At 42.2% G+C, this 25,728-nt stretch overlaps 1 protein-coding gene across 1 annotated transcript; it reads left to right on the forward strand.

Moving 5' to 3' along the window:
* Positions 1 to 1,794: 1,794 nt before the first annotated feature.
* On the forward strand, positions 1,795 to 20,525 carry LOC136443639 (HEPACAM family member 2-like). The gene is made up of 9 exons (XM_066440953.1): positions 1,795 to 2,634; positions 11,332 to 11,679; positions 13,711 to 13,858; positions 14,576 to 14,721; positions 14,966 to 15,244; positions 15,598 to 15,831; positions 16,613 to 16,681; positions 17,026 to 17,208; positions 18,576 to 20,525. Exons 1-9 carry the CDS (start codon positions 2,562 to 2,564, stop codon positions 18,650 to 18,652), a joined length of 1,557 nt encoding a protein of 518 aa, XP_066297050.1. The 5' UTR covers positions 1,795 to 2,561; the 3' UTR covers positions 18,653 to 20,525.
* Positions 20,526 to 25,728: the final 5,203 nt, after the last annotated feature.

The following is a 25,728-nucleotide window of genomic DNA, read 5'->3' on the forward strand; positions in this document are numbered from 1 at the left end:
TCCACACCTCGAGCACGAAACAGGATCGAACATATGGAGCATATTCATATCAGAGAACCTCAGATCTAATGTCATCTTATGCTTGGCTTACCAGCATATTTGCCCTCCCGTGGCTACTGTTTGAAGAGAGGGTAAGGCGGGTGCAATTGATAATAGAACAGTAAACGACAAATAGGAGACTTAAACTTTGAAAGGGAAGATTTCTTACGCTGTGTTATAATTTGACAGGAAGCAGAATCAAACCATTGAAAAACTGGAATCCCCTCAAATCCCCTGATTGATGAAGTAGGAAAAGGCAAAGGCGCCATCCGATTAAGGTACCAACGATTCCATTAAAAACCCTCTCAAGTTTGGACGTGTACAAGTCAGTTATGAATAACCCAGTGCACGCGGACTAGCACAGCACCCGTATGATTGGACTGATGGATAGACTTTTGGTTGGATTCAGGGGGACCTCGGGAGATTGGACGACAAATCAGCCGTGCCCATTAACGGTCTGTGGCATTTTCACGGCGAGCGAGCGCAAATAGTCCGGACATAAATGTCACCGGGGAAAGGTCTTCCCGTTTCCGGCTACTCCTCTGGAAGCAACCCGGCCCTGATGTAAACAGGGTTACAAGCCGATAGACTCGGCAATCCTTTCCAGGAAAGTTCATTGAAAGGCTGAGGTCTTCCGGGAATACGTTCCTCCGGTTTGTCCTCAGTTATAGCTTACCTAGATCATGTTTTACACTAGAGGCCATGACCTGGAGGTCAGAGACGCGGATATTAGTCACATGGGATCTCCGGTATGATGAGAACAAGCGTAACTCAACCACAACTTCCAATCGCTGCATCCAAAAATGGCCAAGACAACGTTTCCTCGGGCAATTGTAAGGACTACTTCTTGTACCAATAAAGACTGCCGTCTTGATAATATAATCTTAAAGACGTAGTATGCCTTGTACAGGCGCTGACCTTACCTTCACCTGCATGCACATGTAAGACATTTAACGGACTGTCTTCATCATTTTATAGACAGGAACGTCGGATAACGTTACATAGTGGTCCATAAACGGTAAGCGTCTGTCTGTTGTCTATTGGACAAAAAGAAAGAGAAACGTTATAGTACCCTCGGCCATAGAGAGGCATTACATTACAATAACCATTATGTAGTATTAAGAGAAATATTGGGGTACCCGGTTCTTCGAAATGGCTTTTAGAGCGTTTCAGGATTGCCGATTTAGAAAGTATGCCCCCGTGGTACAAATTAACACATATAGCCTTGAACGGTACAAAAACTATATCCGATCCATTTAAGCCATTATGCGATCCATTGAGAAATAAGCAACGACAAAAAGCACTGTAGGCTATAGTGGTTTTGCCGTCTCTTATTTCTCAATGGATCTAGTACGATTAGATAAATGTAGTTTTCGTACATGTGTATCAGATTGGGAATCATTTTTAAGTTTTTTAAGGCATTTACGTTAAGATTTGATAGAGTCCACGGTCAACACTCATAGGGGAAAACAGACCGACTGTTGGGGCTGATTTGCAGTGGCGATGCTGCAAAGTTGGAGCTATGGATCATACCATTTGATTTAACTCCACGGGGAGGTCTTCTAACGAAGCCTGACAAAAAGAAATGACCGGAGAGCACCCAAAATGAATACATCTATCGATTACCCAGCAATAGGGAGCGATACGTTACCATTACAACGATTCGATGACGGTCTTTTGAATTAACGCGATGGAGGCTAAACTCGATAAGAGTACAATGGTTCCCCTCTCACCCTTCGCCTTCCAATCGGCGAGTCCTGGTGCGAAGATAAATTCGGTGCGTGCTCGTGGTTTTCGCGCACAACCGTCCGGTAATTTAGACCCGCGCTAACACCCGCCGTATCCACCTGCGCCCGCACAGGTCGCCAGGATTACCGTCAGTTCATCCTGCGAGGATTACGGACACTTTAACTCCGGGACTCCTTCCGTCCTACCGACTTAACGCTAAAGAGCGATTGTGAAATCCGAGGGCTTCGGGAAGCCAGATGCGTCCTACTGCGGCTCACGATACTGGAGGAAGTAAGCCCGCCTTCGGCACAGTCACCGCTCCTCGTGTCACAACACACACGCGACTCTCGGGCAAACCTAACCCTCAAAACGTGATAATGAGCCGTTTCTCGTACAACTGGCAGTTATTGTAAGACCGACAGGGGATTGGAAACGAGTGACGGTGTGGCCGTACCGTCTACAACACACTGATGAAAGACCGCGCGAACTGGGGGATCTAATTGGTAGAGCTCGCTTGCCTATACCGCCAGTCCTTATCTTAGTGATTGCTTCCGCGGGGAAAACAATTTCGGCTTGATAACGAGTATTTGACTCACGCCTGCAGCTCGAAGAGACGATTGGGAGAGAGATGGCTGTCGGCCGTACGTTGAGACCAGCGTCGTGACCATGTGTGGTCGAGCGTGTGTAAGAGATGTGGAGACCCAGTAACGTCAGCTCCAGTCAGCGTCTCACAGTAATCATCGACACCGGCAAAGTGCTCTCTGCTTTCTAATTATCCCACATCAAGGGAGAAAATGGGTTCAGGATTCAACAAGATGGTCCTCGTCCTGTGCCTGAGCGTGATTTTTGTCATCGCACCGCTATCAGGTAAGGTTATTTGCATGTGTCTTCCCTTGACAAAAAGATCGATCTTTTTTATCAGAAATTTGTATTCCGTGATACTAAGTAGTTGAGATATAAAGGCACCGCTCAGTACCAATATGTTATCTTTACAAATCACCGTCGTTCCGTACAATAAACACATTACCTTTGCCAATATCACCTAAAATATTTAGAACGCTGTTTTGATTCATTAAGAGAACACAACAAAGATGAGATATTTTCATCAATTTGCTTGTCTGATCGCATAAGAAGTGTAAATGGTGACAGGAGCCAGAGATATTAAAACTTTCCCCCGTATGTTATTTCACATAGAATCTCATTCTTCCAATTGAATGAACATCGATCGATAGGACTGTGATTTTCGAAGTGACCTTAGGTCGTGAAATTTTTATCACATTCTTAAATAACACAGTTATTATTGAACATATCCTGGAAGCTGTCACGAATAATTTATAGAACCATCATCCACTCTTATTGGGTCGTTAGATTGCCGCTCACGCTCCTAGACTAGGCACTGCTCCATATATCAAGATCGCCTCAAATGTCGGCTGTCCCATCTGAGTGCTGAGATAGTACAAAGATATTTGCAAGGCTGAGAGGAAGTGGATAATATCGACTTTGTTTGTAGATCTTCAAAGGGAATGTCATGGTAATGCCATGTCGATTCCGTCTAGTCAAAGGGTAAGGGATTAAACGGATAACAGTCTACAAAGGTTTAGAGTCATGAGTGATGTGGCAGAAGCTGGGGTGTGGTCCCGTGACTTGGACTCTGGCAGCCCGGACTTTAACCGGATTTTTCGCTGCTTATGTCCACCATCCGAAATAATTCGCGTATAGTGGGTCAATTTATCTTTTACGCAAGGTCTGTTTGTACAACGCCATCCTTATATCATCATCGTAGATCTTCTATAGTGACCCAAAATGTGATGAACTTACAAGAAAGGAAATAAAGGGGAATTTTTTTCTCTCTTTTTTGCATCTTTTTTTTTTCTTCCAACGTCTTGGGCATGTTTTCTGTCAAATCATCAATGATACTAATATCATGTTTGATTTGCTGTTATTCAAAAACACTCCAACGTCGTTCTATCTTTAATTATTCCGTATCTATTAATTATTCGTAACGTATTCACATTCAAAATTTCCTTTAAAAAGATGACTCCATGCGAAGATATAAGAGCCTATTGGTGTAATGACAAAATCCTGTAACGAAACGCTGATATCGTTAATATAACTGCTATCGCAGGCAGACCTGTCAGGCACCTTGCAACATGAGAGGGCTTTTGGGTCATTTGACCAGCCGATCCCATTCCAGTAATTGTACATGTCAAGCCATCCTCATATCAGGTACATTCTTATCGATGCTTTTTGTTCGCTCAATATTTGAAAACTACATGTAAATTGTCACTCTTTGGTTTTTGTACTCCACACGTGTTTATTTCTCTGCCTCATTTTTACACTATGAATTCATAATGCTTGCTAAGGGGAAAAGATGCACCCCAAAGCCGTTTTTACTTCAACACAGCACTTTGGGTACATACAATGCACATATGGGGGTGGTCTCACGGGGTTACGAAGCTTTTCTGCAAACAAAATCACTTTCGTGTAAAGCTTTTGAATCCACTTCCTCAAACGAAAGAAGAGGCGAAATTTTCGGGATCGATATAGATTGGGACATAAAGTGCCTACACGGGTGCACGGCTGAAACTCAACTCCCAAGAGCACATGCCGAGTCAGATGAACGTAAAAAGCCTCACAGAGTTGCCTGTAAAATCGCTACTGTATCGGGTCACGGGAAACGATATTTAATCATGCTTGATTTCTACTTAAAGGATACAGTTTTTCATTATTTGCAGCCCTTGTCTGTGCACGTAGATATTATCTTTATGTGTCCTTTCCACAGTACTGGTTAGATACATCGTTTTTTGTTTTTGCATTGCATTGACGCACCTTTACAGCCCGACAAGGATTAGTAAACAACAACCTTTAAGTACTCTTTACAGGCCACGTTTTACGGAAATCATGTCTTTTTGCACTTTTTTGCACTTAGTTTTAAAAAGGCATACAGATTTGGGGGCGATCCCCGATAATTAGAGCACTGTCAGGACGTATCTGTTGACAAGCTCGCTACACACCACAGGTACGCCTTCGGGGCTAATCAAAAAGTCCACATATTCAATATTAAATCTACTTACTTCCTTCGTCAGAAATGGTTCTGTTGTCAATAGTTGCTCACGAGTCACGACACAACGTTCTGTGCATTCAGAATATGGTATTCTGGACAGTTTTTATGCTGTTAATTGCATCTAGCTTTCGGTATCATTTTGCTTAGTAGACAGTGTGCGTTACATTAAACCATGTCCATGGAAAACCAATCTGCCGTCCAGTTATATTATCCTTCCCCAGAAAGGTGAAATTTATGATTCTGATTCGCCGGAAATTTTGTGTTTAGAACCTTTATTCGGAATATCGCTGCTTGGATATTCTTATGAAACTTCATGATATTTTTTTACCTATACCCATATCTGTAATCTTTAATCGGGCCACAGAAATACAGATTAATTGCAGTCCTGAGGCAGCAAGTAAAACTCAGTTACTAGCATTTAAAAGATAACTCAGATACTTTATGATCTACCAGCCTAACTTTATGAATCTTGTCTTGGCTGTACGAAAGCATCTTGCATTTTTCATGTATATAGGATTTGTGATGCCATTTTTATAGAAGACAGAGACGTGGAAGGCGGGTCTATTCTGCATTAATAAAGGCAACTTTTTGACATTCCTGTTTGCTCATTTGTATTCAAAGCGAAAGCGTCAGTCGAAAATGATCAATTCGTTGAGTCACGTGACAAGTTTCATATATTTATGTCCCTGCCCTCCATTAAAAACCTAGTGGCATCTATGTTCCATATCGTTAGCTCTTCCAAAATCTGCTGGTATTGCATTTTCATTTACCTCTCTCGTGTGTTAACGACTGTTGTCCTAAATAATTCATTATCTCTACTTTTAATGGGGCGATGATGTAAACTCGTGAAATATAACCCTAGAACGGCTGTGTGTACCATATGTTCTGGGTTGGGTTGGAGCCCGTCTAAATGAAAAGGAAATATTAATGCACTGCTTTGATGTAGGGCCCGACCGACAGAGTGAGTAAATAATGTAAAGTGCTAAGAACAAAGGAACTCCTAATGTTACCAGAAGGAAACTCATAGGATATAACTACTTCTCAAGTTGATATATATTCTTGAAACTGAGCCAGAAATACTATATGACAATACAGTACTTACTGGTTAAATCGTTGTATAGTCCATCTATTGTCAGTGATTGTTTTATCAATTTATCTATATTGTATGATTTTATCGCTCTCAACACGTCCAATACTTTGTTATATTGTTAGCATTTTAATTTTGTTACCATCTCATAAGGTCTTTGACGTGAGCTACTTTGATCAACTATGTGTACTTTTCATTGTATGCTTGTCATGCTGTTTCAATGAAGAAATAATAAAACGAAAGTTGATAGGCAAATATAGGGAGCCACATGATTCTCGTTTTACATCTTAATGCATGCATGAAAACCCACTGGCTGGGTCCTTAATGGTTGTACTAAAAATGTTTATTTCCACCAAGACCATTTCCCTCGGGGCACCTGCAAAGCTGTACCACACGGCTGTAGATGGCAGAGGATTAGAAAGAGAGCGTATTGTCGTACTATACTAAAACTACGCACTGCATGAGTGCCGCGATCGTAAACGCTACTATCGCAACTACACGATAATTCGCGTGCGAACTGATCATATTTCACCCACCATCAGAAAACAACCCACTCCACGAGTGTAATCCGAGAGTGAAGTAAACGTCGATTACCATCGAGTCACGATCTAGAAATAATCCGCAACTTCTGGTTTTCTAATGGAGAAGCCGCATTACGAATGAGTGGTTAGACGCATGGATGTGATAAGAAAAACAACGGTCGGTTATTGAGTGATCAGATGTGCGTGTGTGGAGTATGGAGCTCTTAGTGTTATCCCGGCACGGTACTGTGGATTAGGATGACGGTGAGGAATGACATGACTTGACGCGTCGGTCCTTGGCGATTTTTCGCCTCAGAAGCTTCCACCTCGCCGAGCAATCTGTGGTGCATTAACACAGACGCGGACAAATGACTCAATCGATCATCTTAATTGGCACGACATCTGCAATTAAGCGATAGTACGCCACCTACAAAACCCGGTGTCACCGACAATATTTCACACACAGCGCACGCACTGTCGGGCACAGCATACATATAAAGGCTTTTAGAGAACCATCCGACTGGAAATTGAATCGCATGGGACTAGGGGCGAACAAAAAGTTTTCCAATTAATGAATCGTTAGAGCCGGAAGATGGTCTAGTAATTCACTTATTAAAGATATTTCACCCTTGTTTGAGAATATTTGACAGAGGTCTAACTAACATTTGGTTTGTTGCCCCTACATGTTGTTACTCATGCTTTCTGTGCTTACCGTGTGAATATATGCAGTCACATTACAGCAGCCATAAGAGCGACACGTTACTCCCGAGATTGTTAAATAAACAAAATAAACGATGCAATTAGCTCCCAGCACAGAAAGTTCTCCCATAAATGGTATTAACGTCTGCCAGTGTCGAGTTTTTACGATGTAGTTATTAATGCAAATCTATCCGACGCAGTACCATGTTACGGCCATTGTAAAAATAACGCTCTGGGGTCATGACAATACATTTTGCAAGGCATTTTTAGGAATTAATATACTTTCATTACCAGCGTGAGAACGATATGCCATTTGAATAAATGCCAACATTAGAAATTAGACAATGGAAAATACGCGAGTCTAATATTCATCAGTATGATATACAATATCTAGTTATTGCAGTATTGCAGTCTTTGAACGACACAAATCCCAAAAGTCTTTCCTAAAGAGCACTCTTTGGCACATTGTTTGACCATGTCAAGTAGATAAGTGGATTGTGGCAGGATTATCTTTAGATAAACCAACCGCCCCGCTGCTGCTAACAGACACGCGAACGTCGTCAATTTGTTCTGTGAGGCGGAAGGAAATCGACCTTTCAAGTTCGTGAGCTCTAATCCAAATTCGTACCGTCAAACAACCGCTAGGGGTCACCTTCTAACACCAAAACACATGCACCTAGATTCTGGACTTTATTTCATTGCAGAGAGTGGTTTTGCAATGTACTAAAACTGAAAGTCAACGTAGTGGCATAGCAAAGAGGACAAAGACCTCCTAGATTGAGTTGATGAAAAATAAATGTGTGATTTCACGCTTTGAACATCGTCTGTATTATTCATGACATCTTCAGATAGGGAGCAAAAATGTATCCCGATCTCTCGTTTATTATAGATAGATGAATAGAAAACTAGAAACCTCCTATAATCCACAAGATAAAAACATATTGAAAGTCTTTGAGTTGGCAATAGCAGTCGATAGATCATTTACTGTTCATAATTTGTCAAAATACGATGAACTTTCAAGTTGAAAGATTAACATCCCGTTTCTATGGCTTATGGCTATTTATACAGACAACTTGCTGACCCCTTCCATTCAGCCGAATTGATTTTCAATGGGGCCCAGACTACGCAAACGATAAGTTCAGTATCGCAAAGATTCGAAAAGAAATAAAATGTGTAACACATGATATCCTATCATTATGTATATGAGTAACAGAAGGTAAACATAGGCAAACACATATGCTACATGTAGGAAAGTCTTGGAGAGACAAAATCAAAATCGTAATCCTTTCTCATGTCATTTAGCGATTCGAGTATACATTTGAATGACTGCGGCTTTTCATGGGAAGTAAGAGGTCCTACACGATACTTCAAAAATCCAAAGAAATATGGCATATACCATATTGATACTTGCAAGTAAACTTCTGGTATGAACTTCTAACAGAATCTGAGATTGTGAGAAGAGTGTTCTGAGAGACTCGAGAAAATGATTTTGCCAGGAAAAGTTGATGACCGGAATCCGCCGTGGTTACCTTTCCGTTTGGTACATGTGCTGTGGCTATGTCCTGCTAAATTTAAGATAAGCGAAATTATCTATCTAGGATGGTCTTCTGAAAGCCTCTTCTAGGCGAATTCAGTCTGAAATACACTATATAATCAAGATCGAGCCTAAAATACTATTATCACTTACAGCTACAGGGAACAATCCAATATGCTATATTTTACCACTGTGTCGCAGATGAGGAGACTGCAAAAGAGCTGTTACTATCAACCAAAGTGATATCATTGTTTCAAATTACGTTGTGTTGGAGTTGCTGCCAGGCGCAAAGTATGATTATGTAATAATGATTTATTAATGAAAACTAGAAATGATGCTTTCATAGAGAAAGTGAAGGATAAAAGGATATTTTAAAGTAATATCTGACCAGTTTATATATGGAACGGACAGTGGACCACGGCTTAATTTCCCGTCTTTTATGACTGTGGACTTTTCCAGTAGCATGCATGCATGTCGGGTAACCGACACAGGCGGTATAACTCACGACGTTTTGGTCCAAAGGCAAGGTCACTAACCAATGGACTACGCACGCTAGTCGTTACATCACTACAAGAACGAAGTAACGATACAGGAATATAACGTTTTCTTAGCGTGTAATAGTAATAGAACTTCCCATTAGGAAAGAATTTTAAAACGTTTTGATAAGATTCTGGTGAGATAACCCGACCATCATGAGACTGCAGTACTAGCTAGAGAATACAGTATGACTGGAGTGCATTGTATTTTCATGGCGTGCTTGTCCAAATCCGTTAAGCTTAAGAGGTAGTTTTGTATGTACCACGTCCGAAACATCAGAGATGAGGCATTCCCTCGTCCTTTGACATCAAAGCCCGCTGGTTATCCCGTGCGGATCTTGGATCTGTCCACCCACCGCGGGTTCCTCATGCGCTCCCTCTTTATACGACCAGTTCACGCCATCCTGACTCGGGCTATTACTCTTCGTGGGATTTTCCCAAAATAATGTGTCATGTCAAAAGTCATCCATTTTCCTGAAGCTGTATGCTGTATGATGTATTCTTTTCGATCCATTACGACTGGCAGGTAATTGCGAACGTAAATCAGTCCCGGAGCCGTTAATCGGCTTGTACGCACGGTTCGGCACACGGGTTATCACCTCTGGCTCCAAACCAACGGGGGCGAACAAAGACCACCAGTCCCCACTTATACTTCATCTGCGTAAGTCATGGCGGGCCAAACTCATAAAATCTATTTCCATCTACCAAAGCTTATGTGTGCTTTCTTCATTTTCTTCTTCTTTCTTTAATAACTGATGATACAACTGCTATGGCTAATCAATAACAGACTATTCTGAAAATAGTATAATCAATGGTGAAGCGCGCCGAGGATTATAGATGTAATAGTTTTTCTTGATGAAAGTGGCATATTTAATCTGCGAAAGCATGAAGCTTGACGTGGTCGCAGTGGGGATGTCACGCTAGGCGCGATTGCAATGACACAGGTCAAGTTGTACAGAGAAGGACCAAGGTCAGCAATTTGAAGTCCTTCATCCCTGTCGAAGAGGCTGTCTCCATGTAGAGTCGGTTATCAGCAGTGCGAGGCAGCCCACGTTTCAGATAGAATGGCTGGTTTCAGAGTTCCCTCACTGCAAAGCTAACAGACCACTTCCACGCACTGAACTAAGTTTGTGTGGGGAAAACAGTGGTTTTGAGGGTTTGTGGGTTGTTTGAGGGAGGGGAAACGGTCAGGAAGAGAGTTTTATCTTTTTGCATGGAAAGAGTTCTATCTATTTACGGAAAAGAGTTTCGTCGACTTGTGTGGTTGTGGGAAGGAAAGGAAGCTAGTGGAAAACCAGACTTGGGTAAATCATTTATTACGTTGTTACTCACGTATTCATACCTGTGTGACAAAGATTTGGTTAGTCCTCAGACGATCTATTTTTCGATACAGCTAGTTTGTACAAAATACATTTGATTTTGGTCTCGGCGCAATCGTTGGTAAAAATCGTTGAGTATTCTGATCAAAATGCATTGATAACTGGGTGACATCCCATTCCTCAGAACACAGCTGTGCAGACGATAATGGAAGAAAAATGGTTCCCGAGGGTAAGGGTTGAGACACTGCTTGCAAGTTTTAGCAACGGGCGATTTTAACGAGACAGTTGTCATACATACATTGTATTGATTTTGATACCCCGACCTCGCTTACGATCCGAATGATGACAGGATTAACGATTTAAGGGACAGGGCGTCTGAGGTGATCCTAAGTGCAAATGCGATCGATTGGGCACAAAATATGGTACAGGTACTAAATATTATATATAGAATGATGATCTACATATAAGAATGTAACAATTGAGCTTTAAGATGATGACACAACAATGCGGTAATGTAATACTCCGTGGTATATTAAGAAGTGCACTTTGCTTAATGCATACCCCTCACCCAAGTTTGAGCGTTCAACCAGATTGGGCGGGGGGGGGGGGCAATTCAAGATCGAAGAATAGTGCATATCTACTTTGTGTATGCAACGGTTAAGCCTTGCTCGAAGCCTAAACTATTGCATGTCACTTGAATGCACTTTGCAATCCATTTTTGATTACCCTTAAAACTTTATTAATGACACTACCGTAGCCGTCCTAGTCATACACGGAAATACATGTAGCTCTCTTTTTTTCCAGTCGGCGCCAGTGAGTCGGACATCGGTCTGACCCTGCCCAACACGGTGAACACTATCGCGGGAGACCAAGTCACGCTTCCCGCCACCTACACCACACGGCGAAGGGTGATGGCGATCACGTGGCACAAAATGGACGCCAAAACCACGGAAAGGACACTGATCTACTCGTACTACCCCCAGGAGGACGCCCGCGAGTCTTTCGGACAATACATCGGCAGGACGAATCTTGTCGGAAAGGCGTCGCTGACGATCAGCCCTACCTCGCCGGAGGACGAGGGCAAGTACGTGGTCATGATCCTGGCCAAGGGGGTGGGCAGCGCTGAAGGTGTCGTAAAACTCTCCGTCATGGGTAAGTACCGGTTTGCGTCCATCCGGGACGTCGCACTGCTAAATGTATTTAGATACTTTCCACCGTGATGTCTTAAAAACAGGACACGAACGATCTATTAGGATGTCAACCCGTGTGAACTGATCTAGATACTTGCGGAAAATACATCGAATCACCCAGTTCTACGAAACTATTACACGGATAGTCAGTGGTGACCTTTGCAAAAATTTTCATTCACGGTTGAAAAAAAGCGAAAGAATTAAACGAACGCACTTGGAATACATTGCTTCCGTCCCGTCCCAAAAAGGAGAATACCAACTTAATGATCTTTCTACGCCCTACTTCCATTCTTGCCCTCAGAAGAAATCACGATCAATAAATAGTTCAAAGGATGTCATTTTGAATAAAGCACCGTTGTTACCCTACACGGAGCTAACGCATTAGACGATTTGCACATTGAAAAGCGAGCTAAGTTTCCTATTGAGTCCCTACAGGTAAGTTCGCTTGAGGCTCGTTAGATCTAATTAAAATATACTAAAATTCTGTTAGGTTCCATAAAGTAAATAGCCCCGAGCTAAACCAAATACCCAAATGTCAAACTGACGCCTTGGTTATTTCATAACAACGTCCAATCTTACAAATCACAACGCCCTTTGAAAACATTTTGCTACTGTTTATTGTTGGTTAATTCTCTATTAAGCACGCCATATGCTCTGATACGCTTCATCCATTCTAACCAGCACCAACACAAAGACAGCTGGAATCCATTTTTAAGCTAAAGTTTTAATCAGATAATGTACGACTGGCATATAGGGAAAAGCCCGCCCCGGGCTCTTTTATAGCGATAATTGCTGTCGTCTGCACATTGATACGTGCTTATGACGCAGATATGGCTCACAGTAATCTATTTGCGCCGTCATGCAATTTGCCCCAGTAACAATAGTAATCCCTCTGATGGCTAAATAATACACATAATTGGCATCTTCAGCTGAAACTCTCACAATGATAAGCGTCTTTCGCGATTAACCGAAGTTTTAAGTATGAAATTGACATTTCTACTGCTACCATTTAACGTCACAGCGCTCTATTTAAGTGTTACTGTCGCCAAAATGTGTCACAGAGTGGAAATTTTAATTTCTATTTGCTTTAAAGAATTTTATTGATAAAACCACCTCAATAGAATATCATAGCTATACAAACAATAAAAAGAATAGTACAGAAAGGCCTACTAAATAAAACAAGCAAACAGAACAGCTCTTGCATATCCATTTGAAAGCAAATTCATCTATCTGTACTTTCCCTTGTGAGCCTTAACCTCCATCTGTGCTAGGGATTCATTAGCATTTAAAGTAACGTTCCTTTGACTTTGAAAATGTTGACTGCACGTACTGGCTGTTCATTAATCTCGTAAAGAAGTTTGAAGTTCAATATTCCGTACACAGCAGGTGTGCTTCTATTAGAGTCGATCGTGGTATTAACGATGTTTTAATAAATCATAACATGATGATAATTTGCGCACGAAATTACAACTTTGCAATCTGGAAATTATTGTATTCGTTTCCGACATTTTACCTCAAGCGAGGTGTCCCAAGAATTCATTTTCACAATATATACGGACAAATTGATTTTTGACTGTCACATCGGTTTTCGTAAGGTATCTGATCCACTCGTTTGGTATGAATTTAAATTGCATCAATAGTATAAAAGGTAACGGTAAATGTAGTCCCATAGCTTGTTTTAGGCTTTAGGGCCAGTAGGTCGTATCTAGGGCACGGTATTGGAAGGCGGAGTCCAACCCCCTCCTTCCACCGCCTTTTACCTCCCCAACCGAGGACAGATACCTGAGTTGTGTGAGGAAAGTCTTAAAGCCTGTCCCAAAAAACCTTCACCTTTTAATCTCGTGTCCACTAGTCTAACCTCTCGATCATTCGACGCCACAATCGACGATCAAGAGCCTCACAACGGCTCACCAAAAAGCCAATAATACAAGTTGCATTGTTCATTTACAAGACGAAATTTGTACGAATGAAACCACTCATTATTTCCCTCTAGTTCCTCCCACGGTAAGAGTTGGCCCGCTAGAGAATTACGTCATTTCGTTCGGCCGGACGGCGTCCCTGCAGTGTGTGGTGACGGGAGCCAAGCCGAACGTAACCCTGCTGTATTGGGAGAAGGACGGCCTGAGGATCAGTACGTCCAGGTAACGTAATGTGGACCACATCTGGTCCTCGCCAAATGTGTTTCCGTTTCATTGAGCGCCCTTCAATTCGCCCATTTAAAAGGTATACATCAGCCATTTCTTAGCTGTGAATGTGAGTCCTGACATTGATAAACCGCTATGATCCTTTTGAAATGTTTCAGTATTTCACCCCCGCGGGCAGGTGAAGTGAAGAATCCTCTCTCCGCTAGTTTTCTGTTATCCATTTCCATTTGTCATGACACAAGTCTATTTGTATAAAGTTGGTGATTTCACAATCATGGCGCACAACCATATCCCATTCACAACGAAATGAATGCCAGTATATTTAGAATATCACAACGAAATTAAGACACAGCAAAGGCCAATGAGGAGGTTCACGATTCTAAGCACGCATGCATGTGCAGCGAAATGACTTGAGTAGTTTGTCAAAGGTGAAGCCCCTGATATAAACAAAACACGTCTGGACATTGTTATGCAAATTGAGACACAACGGTCAGGAGAAGAACTGTTCAAAAGTTAGGGGTCTTCACATTTGACGTATCAAACAAATTTTGTATTTCTCTGCGCATACATACTGGGATTTGTGAACCTCCTTAAAGCATAACCCTCTTCCGAGCAAGATACAGTACACAAAACAGCACGATAGAAATGGCATTGAACATGCATTTGGGGTTCGCAATTGCTCGGCTATATTTTGATCTTTTTTTTTCCTAACAGGTACAGCAGGAAGTACTCTGGAGGCACCCTGGACAACCCAAACCTGAGGATTAGTCACGTGACCAGAGAGGATGCCGGGAAGTACTCCTGCCTTGTGCAGCATCCTGTGTCAAACGTCAGAGCCACGATGAAGATGAAAGTACTTTGTAAGTACAATCACAGTCATAGTAAGGAATCTTGTACAATTTTAAAGTATTATTTGTCTGTATAACGCGGGGGCGGCATAACGCCGACGGTGCGTAAGCACGTCGACTGATGATGATAATGATGTATATCGCTTCAGGTTCATATTTGAGCAAAGAGAGGAAAGCAATATCATGCATATCTAGATTTTACTAGATTATGTCAACGAATACCTAATCATCTTCTTCTATCGGTTTCATCTCCCAGACCCAGCATCTATAATCAGTATCTCTGAGTCCGTGACGGCCATGGTCTCAGACACAGTCACCATACAGTGCGTAGCCGACGGTGACCCCACCCCAAATATCACGTGGACCAAGAACGGCAGGCGCCTGCGCAGTCAGTCCAGCGTGATGTCACGTGACGTGGTCGTGGCGTCTGTCCGGGTGTCAAAGGTCAAGGTGAATGACAGCGGAACGTATCTGTGTAAGGCAGCCAACGGCGTCGGCGGCGAGAGCACAAAATCTCTTACTCTGACTATACAGCGTGAGTACCTTAAACACTGCACTGTTCTAAAATTCACCACGGGACGTTTCTGACTGTGTAAACCGCTTGGGGCCCCAAGTCACGCACGTTCCCGCCAGATTGTGCTCTCGCGTGAGTAGATCTCAAAATGGCGCTGGAGTTGAATTGGAAAGGGGTCTATTGTGACAAAAGCCCCGACAAGTAATATGTAAAGGAAATAATTCAACACTATGCTAAGTTATACTTCTTACACATTTTTTTATTTTCTATTCAGTGGTACTTAAAAGTCCATAAAACACATTGTTGTTTTTAACGGAATCTTCTGCCTTGACATGGAAATGATGTTGAAATGTCTGTTTGTTCTGATCTTTCAGAACTGAAACGACGAGTACCGTTCTCCACACTAGCGGTGATAGTCGGCGCCACGGCCGGCGGACTCTGGCTAGTCGTGTGTGTCGGCTTCGCTATCTACTGCGCCAGGCGGAGAAAGCGAGAAAAGGAGAAGAAAAAGTTTGCATTCTATTACAACATCGGTCGCAGGCAGCCTGGCGTTGGGGATACCACAGCTGAGGATGACAAAGAGCCTCCTCCATATTCCGCGATGCCAGGTACAAAGTAAACTACACAATGCAGAAATCCCATTATCTTCATATACAGCAGGTTCAGCTCTTTCACATTCTAGTAGTTTTCAAGTCATATATCCTGTCGCGCCAGTCGTATTTTGCAGTAAGGAAACAAACGACCTGTCTCCTATGATTATTGTAGCTGCTACACAGCTCATTTGTAGTACGCTATAATGAGGCGTCTTAACCAGAGCTACCCGGTTCAAAGTTACAGACAGAGATAAGGGCACCACAGAGTTAATGGAAGATCCATATTTAACAGAAATGAGCAAATTACCGACGAAACGTTTGAGAATTGTCGACGCCATCGGAATGGTTGTCTAGACAATCAAAGAATAAAGACAAGTACACCGACGAACAAAGTTTGGCATAACAGCTTTCAATGCATATCTACCGTTTGTTCTTGCTGTAAAAACTAGAGGCGAAAGTGTTTACCAAGAGTCTTAGCTAATTGCATGAGTGAAGAGCGTTGCATGTATGCTTACGTCAACGCTGGTAGAATTCTATAAACGCCCGATGTGGCTAGATTTATGCTTTATCATTTTAATCTCTTCTAAAGACGATATTGGAAATCAACAGTTAAAAAGCTGTGGAGAGCAAAGAATCTCTGTCGTTTGTGGACATGTTTTGAGGTTTGCAATCCTGACTTACGCTCATTTACATCTTTAAGGTCATGACGCAAAGTGATTTCCATTTTTCCATTGACTGAAGTCAGCACCATATCATCAGGTTTATCTAAATTTCATGGCCTTTTCTTTCCTCATAGCAAAACCAGACAACAAGGCGTCGAGCTACGGAGGTATCAATACCATCAGGAAGTCCATTGGGAGGAAAGGTTGGGTTTCTTCACGTTTTGCCGCAAATTCACGATACAAGATCAAATACTTGCCGTTCACAACCAAGACTGTAATTTAATCTGTTAGCCAAACGTCCGATAAAAACAAGATTGTCATGCATAATGGATTAATATGCTCTAGCGTAAGATCCCTACGGTGGATAAGGACGTCGATACAATTTTTCAAAGCCAATGCACTTATGGTGGTCGTTAACACGTTTGACTGTTCGGAGAACTGGAATTGAAATAATTACCTTGCTTTTAAAGCTCCTTGTATCTTCTCCATCGATACTCATTAAAACGTAAGCAATCTTGAAGGAGACTTTAACTCCGTTGTTCTTCAGACAGAAGATATGCTCGAGCCATGTTCGCCTATCGTCCACGAGAGGACAATGAGCTGCCTCTGGAGACTGATGACATCATCGAGGTGTTGGAGGGGGAAGATGGCGGCTGGTGCCTGGGTTATCTGAGTGGCAGGATAGGCCTGTTCCCCTCCAACTACGTCAAGTTTGTGACCACAAGTGAAGGTATATAAAAAGTGATTCATGTTATGAACATTCAAAGGTATATCAGAACATTTGCAGCAGCTTGTTAGTTCGTAACTTCTACATGGTAACCACTATTGCATTGGTGTTTTACATTCTATGAAACATATTGGACTTCCCCCAATGTATTAGCATTCCCGCCTCATATTCAGAACAATGCCTGGATTCCTAAACATTAGTATTTTAGACATACAGTTAAACATACGTTGACGAAAGCTGATATCGACTCTGCGAGCCATCGTCCTTCACTTTTCATTTGCCTCAAGTGATTGCCCAAGGACGGCTGCTGGGTTTAATCTCACATGAGAATATGTTCCGAACTTGGCAAGTGGAAGTATATGCCATTGACGGCCCAGGAGACTCGCTATAAATGCCTTTCTCATTGCCGATCGAAACCTGAAGCATGAGCATAACAAGGCGCCCAGACAGCCAGGCAATCTGCAATGAGATCGCTGCAGTCGACATTACCTTCGTCCCTCAGGGAATGGCGTAATTATATGTCGTACCGGTCCCTGGGCCGCATTGATTGGATAAGTTTCCCATACGTTCTCACGCCGGTAACTTAGCAGATTGCTGTCAAAAACTGTTTCAGGTATGACCAGTGGAGGAGGAGTAGGGAAGAAAACAAATCCTTCAATCAATGTTCTTTTTTATTGCAATACCGTAGTTTCATTTAGAGGGCAGGCCATGACCATAGAGGGCACAGACCTACCAAATGTGCATTATTTGCACGATAATCAAGAATCCTAATGACCATATGCATGTAGTCTGCGTATAGAGCTAGTATATGTATTTAGCTATAGACAAACACATGGGGTCATGCTCAAGTCATCATCATGACTTATGACATGCAATTATAGCAAGGTTGAGTGAAAAAAGGGGTACTTTATTCTGACAGAGGACGTGAACCAGACATTACACATTATAATGAAACATTATCCGTGCAGTTGCTGATTATTGCATTAACGATACATCATGAGCCACTGGGTACCTCATTAGTGTAGGTAGTCATAAATAGCCACTGAAATGTGTGTTACGATGATGAGGACGTTAAGTGAAGCAGACAAGCTGTGATTTTCCATCAACGTCTAGAATAATTACTATTGTCCGCTGGTTATGACTATAGGTTATTTAACCATGGCGTAAAACGTTCGTGTCTAATCAGGAAAGTCATGAAAAGTTTCACATCTGCACTTTCGTTGAGAAACTTTCAATGTGGTTCATTTCCTGTACCCATGTTGTGTGAGGTATGTTCTAAACACAGGGCTCACAAGTGTTCTAGGTTGTCCATATATACACAACAACGTCAAAGATAAAACTAACGAAGCGTTTATTGTCTGATCTCTCAGTTCTAGCCATGAAATCCGGCGCGACGTGCCAGATGGTGTCCCTGCAGGAGACGGTGGGATCCAAGAGATCCATCTGACGACTCTGCGGTCGAACACGTGCTCACCTCCCCTCATAAGATTCCACGCGCGTCGGCAGAACTCACTTCCCCGTAGGGGAAAGCCTCGGCCAGTAGCGCACTGACAAGGAATCTGATGGATGTTGGCAGACTAGCCCGAGCACTGAAGATTGAGGTGTAATCTCGCCCGCTATGTGATGCCAAGGGTTTCCTATGTACGTGAGAATCACCTCAAATAACACACCGTCCACTTGATCGGCCGTGGGGGATCTCCTCAGTGCCCACTCAGTCATCTAAATGGAATAGCTTCACTACACATAATCTAGTTTGTAAAGAATGGGAAGATTTTAGAAGGCAAGGGAGGTGTGCGTGAGGAGTGTCACATTGGTTCTAAATAGATCATACTGCGAGAAGAGTTTATATTTCTGCCGGCACTATATTTGTGATTTTGTCTCTACAACACGTCCCGATCGCACATTACGGCCGCGCTCCGTTTGCACCATTATTGCAGCTTGTCGTATGGGGGAGAGAATATTGAATTTCGGCACCATCAGAGTGTAGCAAAATACATTTACCATCACGGTGCAATGGGATTGTGTCTAAAGGTCTTCGATAGTTTTTCGTCAAACGGAATCTTCATCTACTGGCCATGATATACTAACTGACCTACACCAGAATCCCGGAGAGCGGTTACAGGATATTATCGGTAAATGTCAGATGGCACATCCTTGGTGGTAGTTTGATGTTGAGACGCTTGGACATAAAATTGGAAGTTCACTCCGACCATCGATCATATAGAGTGGAAGAGTTTTACTTGCATTGCCTCACGTTGCTGGCTCTTGTTCAAGTTAACTTACCCGGTGTCCAATCTGTGTTTTTTCCGCAGATTTACGTTAATGTAAAAGATGGGTGTTTTAAAGGCTAGATTGTATTAAACAGTGTGTGAATATAAATGAATCTGTCATTAATTGTGCGGTTACTGTTACATCCATACTATTTGAGTGTCACTGAAACTGATTTGTAGCCTTATTCAAGTCTGCCAGAAAGTGAAATTTTAATCTTTGCCGTAATAGACGTCCAAGATGGAATTGACTATGTCCGCAGGCAGGCATGGATGAATAGGGCGACATGTCTTTGGAAGTATCAAATTGTTGTGGCAGAATATTGCGAGTCGTAATGGCAACGGCGGTGCCAAACAGGCCTGTTGCATGAAATTGTCAATCAGGACCAGTAGGCTTGATGCTTCGTTCCATCTTGATTGCATGTGAGACGCATATGCTGTGTTTGACCTCTACCGGAAACCCCCATTTTTCTTAAACATTAAAGGGTCTATCATTTAATGCGTTCTGACTTTATATGAACCCTTGGGTTCACTCAATAAAATTTCAATTCCAAACGGCAGTGTACAAATCATGGATCGTGTCGTTGGTTACAGAGACATGTGTTACATGATTATGACTTACGTAAAGGAAACCATGGACGATATTGACCTTGTTCGGCGTACGTGCAATCTGGAAGGTCAACTTCATCAGAACATCAACTTCACCGGAAACTCAGCTTCCTGGAAAGATTATAAGCCATGCGTTCCACTCCTTTATATCATTCTCTATTACCATCGACATTTATAGAGGTTATTCTGTACACATGGCACGAACTGCAAAGTACAAGATATCGATACAGAGCACACTAACAACCATTCAGAAGAATACGAATAAATACCATACATTCTAGTCTCTAAAGTCGATATTTTTTACAGCAGCTATTTTCTCAGGGGGCATTTCAGACTATATCCTGTACATATTGAAAACCTAGATTGCGACCTAGTTACTCAAAATATATTGCCCATGACGTTCATCGCTGGATACCCGCTGCTCAAATGGGGCATCAAAACCAAGACCGGGTAGATTTCCACGAGGAACCTTATAAGCGCCACACATAGAACAAAAAGCTTTTAAACGAGGACAACAATTCATAGCAACAGCAACTATAAACGCAGTAAGACCACACTTGGGATAAGATAAACCCTTTCATGTAAAGACAAGTATACATATGCTTTTAGTATACATGTACATCTATAGCTATACACCCCGCTCAGCCCACCACCTATCTACAATACCTTCAGCAGCTCTTGGGAAAACAAGACTCTTAGGACCCAAAATCTCCATGAAACTTTTTATTTTATTAAACCTGTTCCCCCCATTCTATATCGCTCAATGGTATGACCCCCGGCCACATGTTGGGGGCTCAGGTTCCACAGTGACCCACTTTCGCTATCAATAGCTAGTAACAGCTGTTAGTAGTGCTACAATGGCCAAAACTGCAAATATAGATTTCCCCATTTCTTAGGCAACTTAACTCCAATTTGCATAATTTGCACTTCATTGTATACAACCCTCTCTAAGCTACCTGCCAAGTAAATAACATGAAAATCTGTTGCTCCTTTCTTCAGTTATTCTCCTTTAAAGATTTTGACAAATACGCCATTACAGTTCCAGTGACACATACCAGAGGGCCCAAAATCGACCTTGACCACGCACCTTTCTCCTCCCCACACCTACCCACATACCAAATATCATTACAATCCATCTACACGTTCTATAGTTATGCTGATTTTACGCATTCGGTGACACATACATACACACACGGTGACCAATTCATACACACACGCGCACACGCACGCAAACACACTAACTTTGCATGATTTGCACTTCAGTGTGTACATCTCTGTCCAACCTACCTGCGTACCAAATAACATGAAAATCTGTTGTTCCTCTCTTCAGTTATACCCCTTTAGAACATTTTTACAAATAGGCCATTGCAGTTCCAGGGACACAAACCAGGGGGCCCAAAATCGACCTTGACCATTCTCCTCCCAGCGCATACCCACATACCAAATATCATTACAATCCATCTACACGTTCTACAGTTATGCTGACTTTAAGCATCCGACGACAGCCATGCAAACGATTTACCTCCTTACTTATGCAAATTCGGTCTCATTTGCATAGTTTGCACTTAAGTGTGTACAACTTGGTCTAACCTACCTGTGTACCAAAGAACATGACGATCTGTCGATCCACTCTTCAGTTCTTCTACATTGAAGATTTTAACAAATACGCCATTGCAGTTCCAGTCACACATGCCAGGGGGCCCAAAATCGACCTTGACCTTCCTCCTCCTAACACCCACCCACATACCAAAAATCATTACAATCCATGTACAGGTTCTACAGTTATGGTGACTTTAAGTGTCCGGTGACACATACATACACACAAACACCAAACGCAAGCAAAACAGTATCTCCATGAAAAAGCCTTTTTTCCATGGAGATAAAAACTACGGACAACTCACACCGAAGCAAATCGTTCAACTGGCCAACGACGGAAGAAACTGCATGGTCAAAACTCACAGTCGCCTGTTCCGCAGTCGACCGATGATGATGATGATGATGATGATGATGATGATGATGATGATGATGATGATGATGATGATGATGATGATGATGATGATGATGATGATGATGATGATGATGATGATGATGATGATGATATTGCGCCGTTACACCAAGACTACATTGAATATATATCTATATATGTGTGTTTTATGTTTTTCCAAGAAATTGTTTTTATTTCATTCTTAGTAAGGTCATGATGTTTGTTGTACTTTTATAACGCACGAACAGAAATTGAAGACTATTGTATTTTCCACAAAAATACACTTGAATGTGGTTTTTGTTTTCGTCCGTGTACAGGTAACGTTGGCTAACTTAAAATCACCATTTTTCCGATAATGTTTGATTGAAATCAATCAGGCAGAACAATACACCATCCTTTTTTCTGTTATACTGTCAGTATCATTTATTACCTTTGCATTAATGCTATGTATGTTAGCTTTTCTCTCTAGTCGTGCTGACACGATAATATTTCAACTTGAAACTACCGTCCGCCGCACGCAGAATGACAGTGCTCTTGGACAGGTGCGAACATTATTCCGGGAGAGAAGATTCGTCATTAATATATGCCGCTAATTAGCTTTTATACAGTAGCTGTTGTGCCCATCTTGTCTTGAAGAGAGTGCCAAGGTCATATAAACGTGACCAAAGAAAAATGAATACACGACAAACCGACCGTACCACACACATCAGGCCTTCGGTAACAACCCGTTTGTCCGCAAACCCGCAAGTCGACATCCACCGTCATGGCAACGTGTACAGTATTCATGGAAAGTTAGCTGGATGCCGAAGCAATGGTAATACTACCATGTCCATGTGTTCCTTGTTGTGTTAGGAGTAAACTTTGAGGAAAATATCGTCCTCAGTCCACTATCACGCGCAACATTCAGACAAAAAAGTGTCCCTCACAAACCTTTGTCGTCTGCTTGACAACAGGATTCTGGGTAATAGTATGGCGGCGGGAAAATACACGTGCCGTAGGTTGTAGCAACAAAGAGGAGTTTTATGATGATTGATCACACTTAGAATCCAGTTACAGGTAAGCAAAAGAGATTGTAATAAGTTGTCTTGTAAATAATTGTGTTCAGTATGCCCAGGAAGCGGATGTGACATTTGTCTTATAAACCAACAAACAACCATGTAGTGTGATTCTCCCACGAAGCCGTCAGACTCTGTCAATAAGGGACGGAGCCAATTTCTAATGCATGGTTATCGAAGCTTTTCAGCCAGTGTTCTGAATACGTTAGTCTATCCGGTTTGCATTGCTGGCGTTAGAACTGATTTTGCATCTAGCACATATCCCTAAAATACGTCGTTTCTAAAAATGGCGAATTTAATTACCCCGCGAATTTATGTTAACCAACGTTACACCTGTCCAATCCATAGTACGGAAATGTTAAACCAGGGAACGTTTTTCTCCGTGACCTGCGGAGAGGTAAACATTTTAAAAGCAGACCGCGAACAATCAAAATGGAGGACAAAGGACGACCAATGCTCAAGGTCATTGAGATATAATTTGACGATAATTTGACGAGAGCAAGTGATCACATACTGATACGCTACAAGTGGAAAAGCTACGTTTTTACAAAAATTTGGGATTCGACACCAATGCAGTGTAATCTATCATGGGGAGGGGGGCATGACCGACTGTCCTTCAAGTTAAAGAGATCGGGATATATATTGGCTGGTATTCATGAAAATTTGCCCCAACAAAACGGCTTGGTGACCTTCGTGACAGACCTTGCGTTGGGGTGCCTTTACTCTTACCGCCTACTTATTAATATGTATGACTTTGTGTGTATTTGACTCCCTCTCTCTCTTTTTCTCTTTCTTTCTGTGTGTTTGTGTGTGTTCGTGTGTGTGTCCATGTGTGTTGAGCTGTCCACTGCGCTGTATTCATCGATGTAGGCTTAACATTGTGTATTATCGATTTCATTAGTCTGCCAAAACGAATGTGAATTCATAGATAACGTGTTTTGTGGGTAGTTGGGGTGTGTGTGGCACAGTTTCAAACGTAACATTAGTGTCATCCATACTTGATATGCTCAAATGCATCTCTAGATAGAGAGGATGTAGCTAGTCTCAAATGAATACAGATGATGAATGTGGTAGATATTAACCAAAGGATGTGTACACGGCGGCATTTTCCTCTCCCAGAACAGGCTTTCTGTCCGAGGCATCCGTGTGCACCGGGTTAAACCCACGGTGCCGTGTGCAGTCGGCCAGTTCATGGGAAATCGAACCTGGCATTTCTCCGGATCACCTCTAACGGATACCTCACCGCAACCCTGGCCGGCCGCCCAAAGCAAATAAAGGATTTGACGACAAAGTGCCCTGGTACAATGAAGAGCAACATGCGAGTGTAGAAAACGTTTCCACCCGATAAGACTTTTATGGTGGTAGGCGTAGGCCTTATACTCCATTGAAATGCCCCCGAAGAAAAGAATGTTATACATCATGTGCACTGCGTTTACACTGAGTTGATTTTACAAGTGCCGCTTTTGAAGATCATTTGAGCGCCCTATTGCCTACCTTCTGAAGGTGACATTTACAAAGGTAATGAGGGATTTGTGGATACTTCACTGCACCGACGACTACGTAACACGTACGATGAACTCGTTGATCCATCCCATGTTAAATCAACCTTGTCAGTCTATGTTACCAATGATCCAAGTTCACATAGTATGTATTTTAGCCGACATCACAAGTGGCGTCAATATATACTTCATTAAAACTACATGCCTTATGGATCACTAGAAATATGTCTTGCGCCACATAGTCGTTTTTCATATACAAACAATTTAAAACAGATAAGGGGAAATTAATGAGCACACGCGTGCTCATCCACTCTATAAGGAAATATAATTAATTCCTTTTGACGGTGACAGGGACCTTACTAACCCTGGTGTAAAGTAAATGTCATTTGTGAAAGCCAACCGTTGACGTGATATATTGCATACTCTAACTACAAATGGTGGTATTTTGTCATCCTATAGTGAAGATATTTCTAGGGTTTGAGATCCATTATTGGAAGTGCTATTTTAACGATAATGGGGTCATCCGTGACATTTGTCTTAAAAGCTGGCTTTCCTAGAAATGTGAAGAGAGGAAGAAGGATTTCTTTATAATGTTGAGAATGACGTTCTTGGGAATAGGAGGGACACAGAGGGAGTGGACGACAACTGGAATGAGTGCTGATAGAAAAGGTTCGACAACGGTAACATTCGTCGTAGATCTTCGTTACGATTTTGATGCCGTAAAATTTTCAAGCAGGCTGTGACTGAACGAACCACCAACAAGGATCTGATTAAAGACATACGTACCATTAAAAGACTGCGGATTTTTCAGACACATGCATGGCAATACTAAAGAATGGCTTCAGCTTGCGATTGTACGACAGTCGTACGACGTATGTGCCCGGGCGCTAGGAAAGATTTTAAAGATCAGCAAACAAGTTATGCCGAAACTACCACGAACGAACTTTCATGACGACGTATACGCACAAATACATACGCACGTAGGCAAGCACACACAAATACAACCCCACATACACCATTGCAAATATAGGACACACTTCCGCATAAAAAACGAGGATAAACTATCTAAGTAGAGAAATGGGTTCTGGATCTGAATAAGTAACAAATGG

The sequence above is a fragment of the Branchiostoma lanceolatum genome, chromosome 10 (assembly GCF_035083965.1).
Source record: "Branchiostoma lanceolatum isolate klBraLanc5 chromosome 10, klBraLanc5.hap2, whole genome shotgun sequence".
Classification (NCBI taxonomy): Eukaryota; Metazoa; Chordata; class Leptocardii; order Amphioxiformes; family Branchiostomatidae; genus Branchiostoma; species Branchiostoma lanceolatum.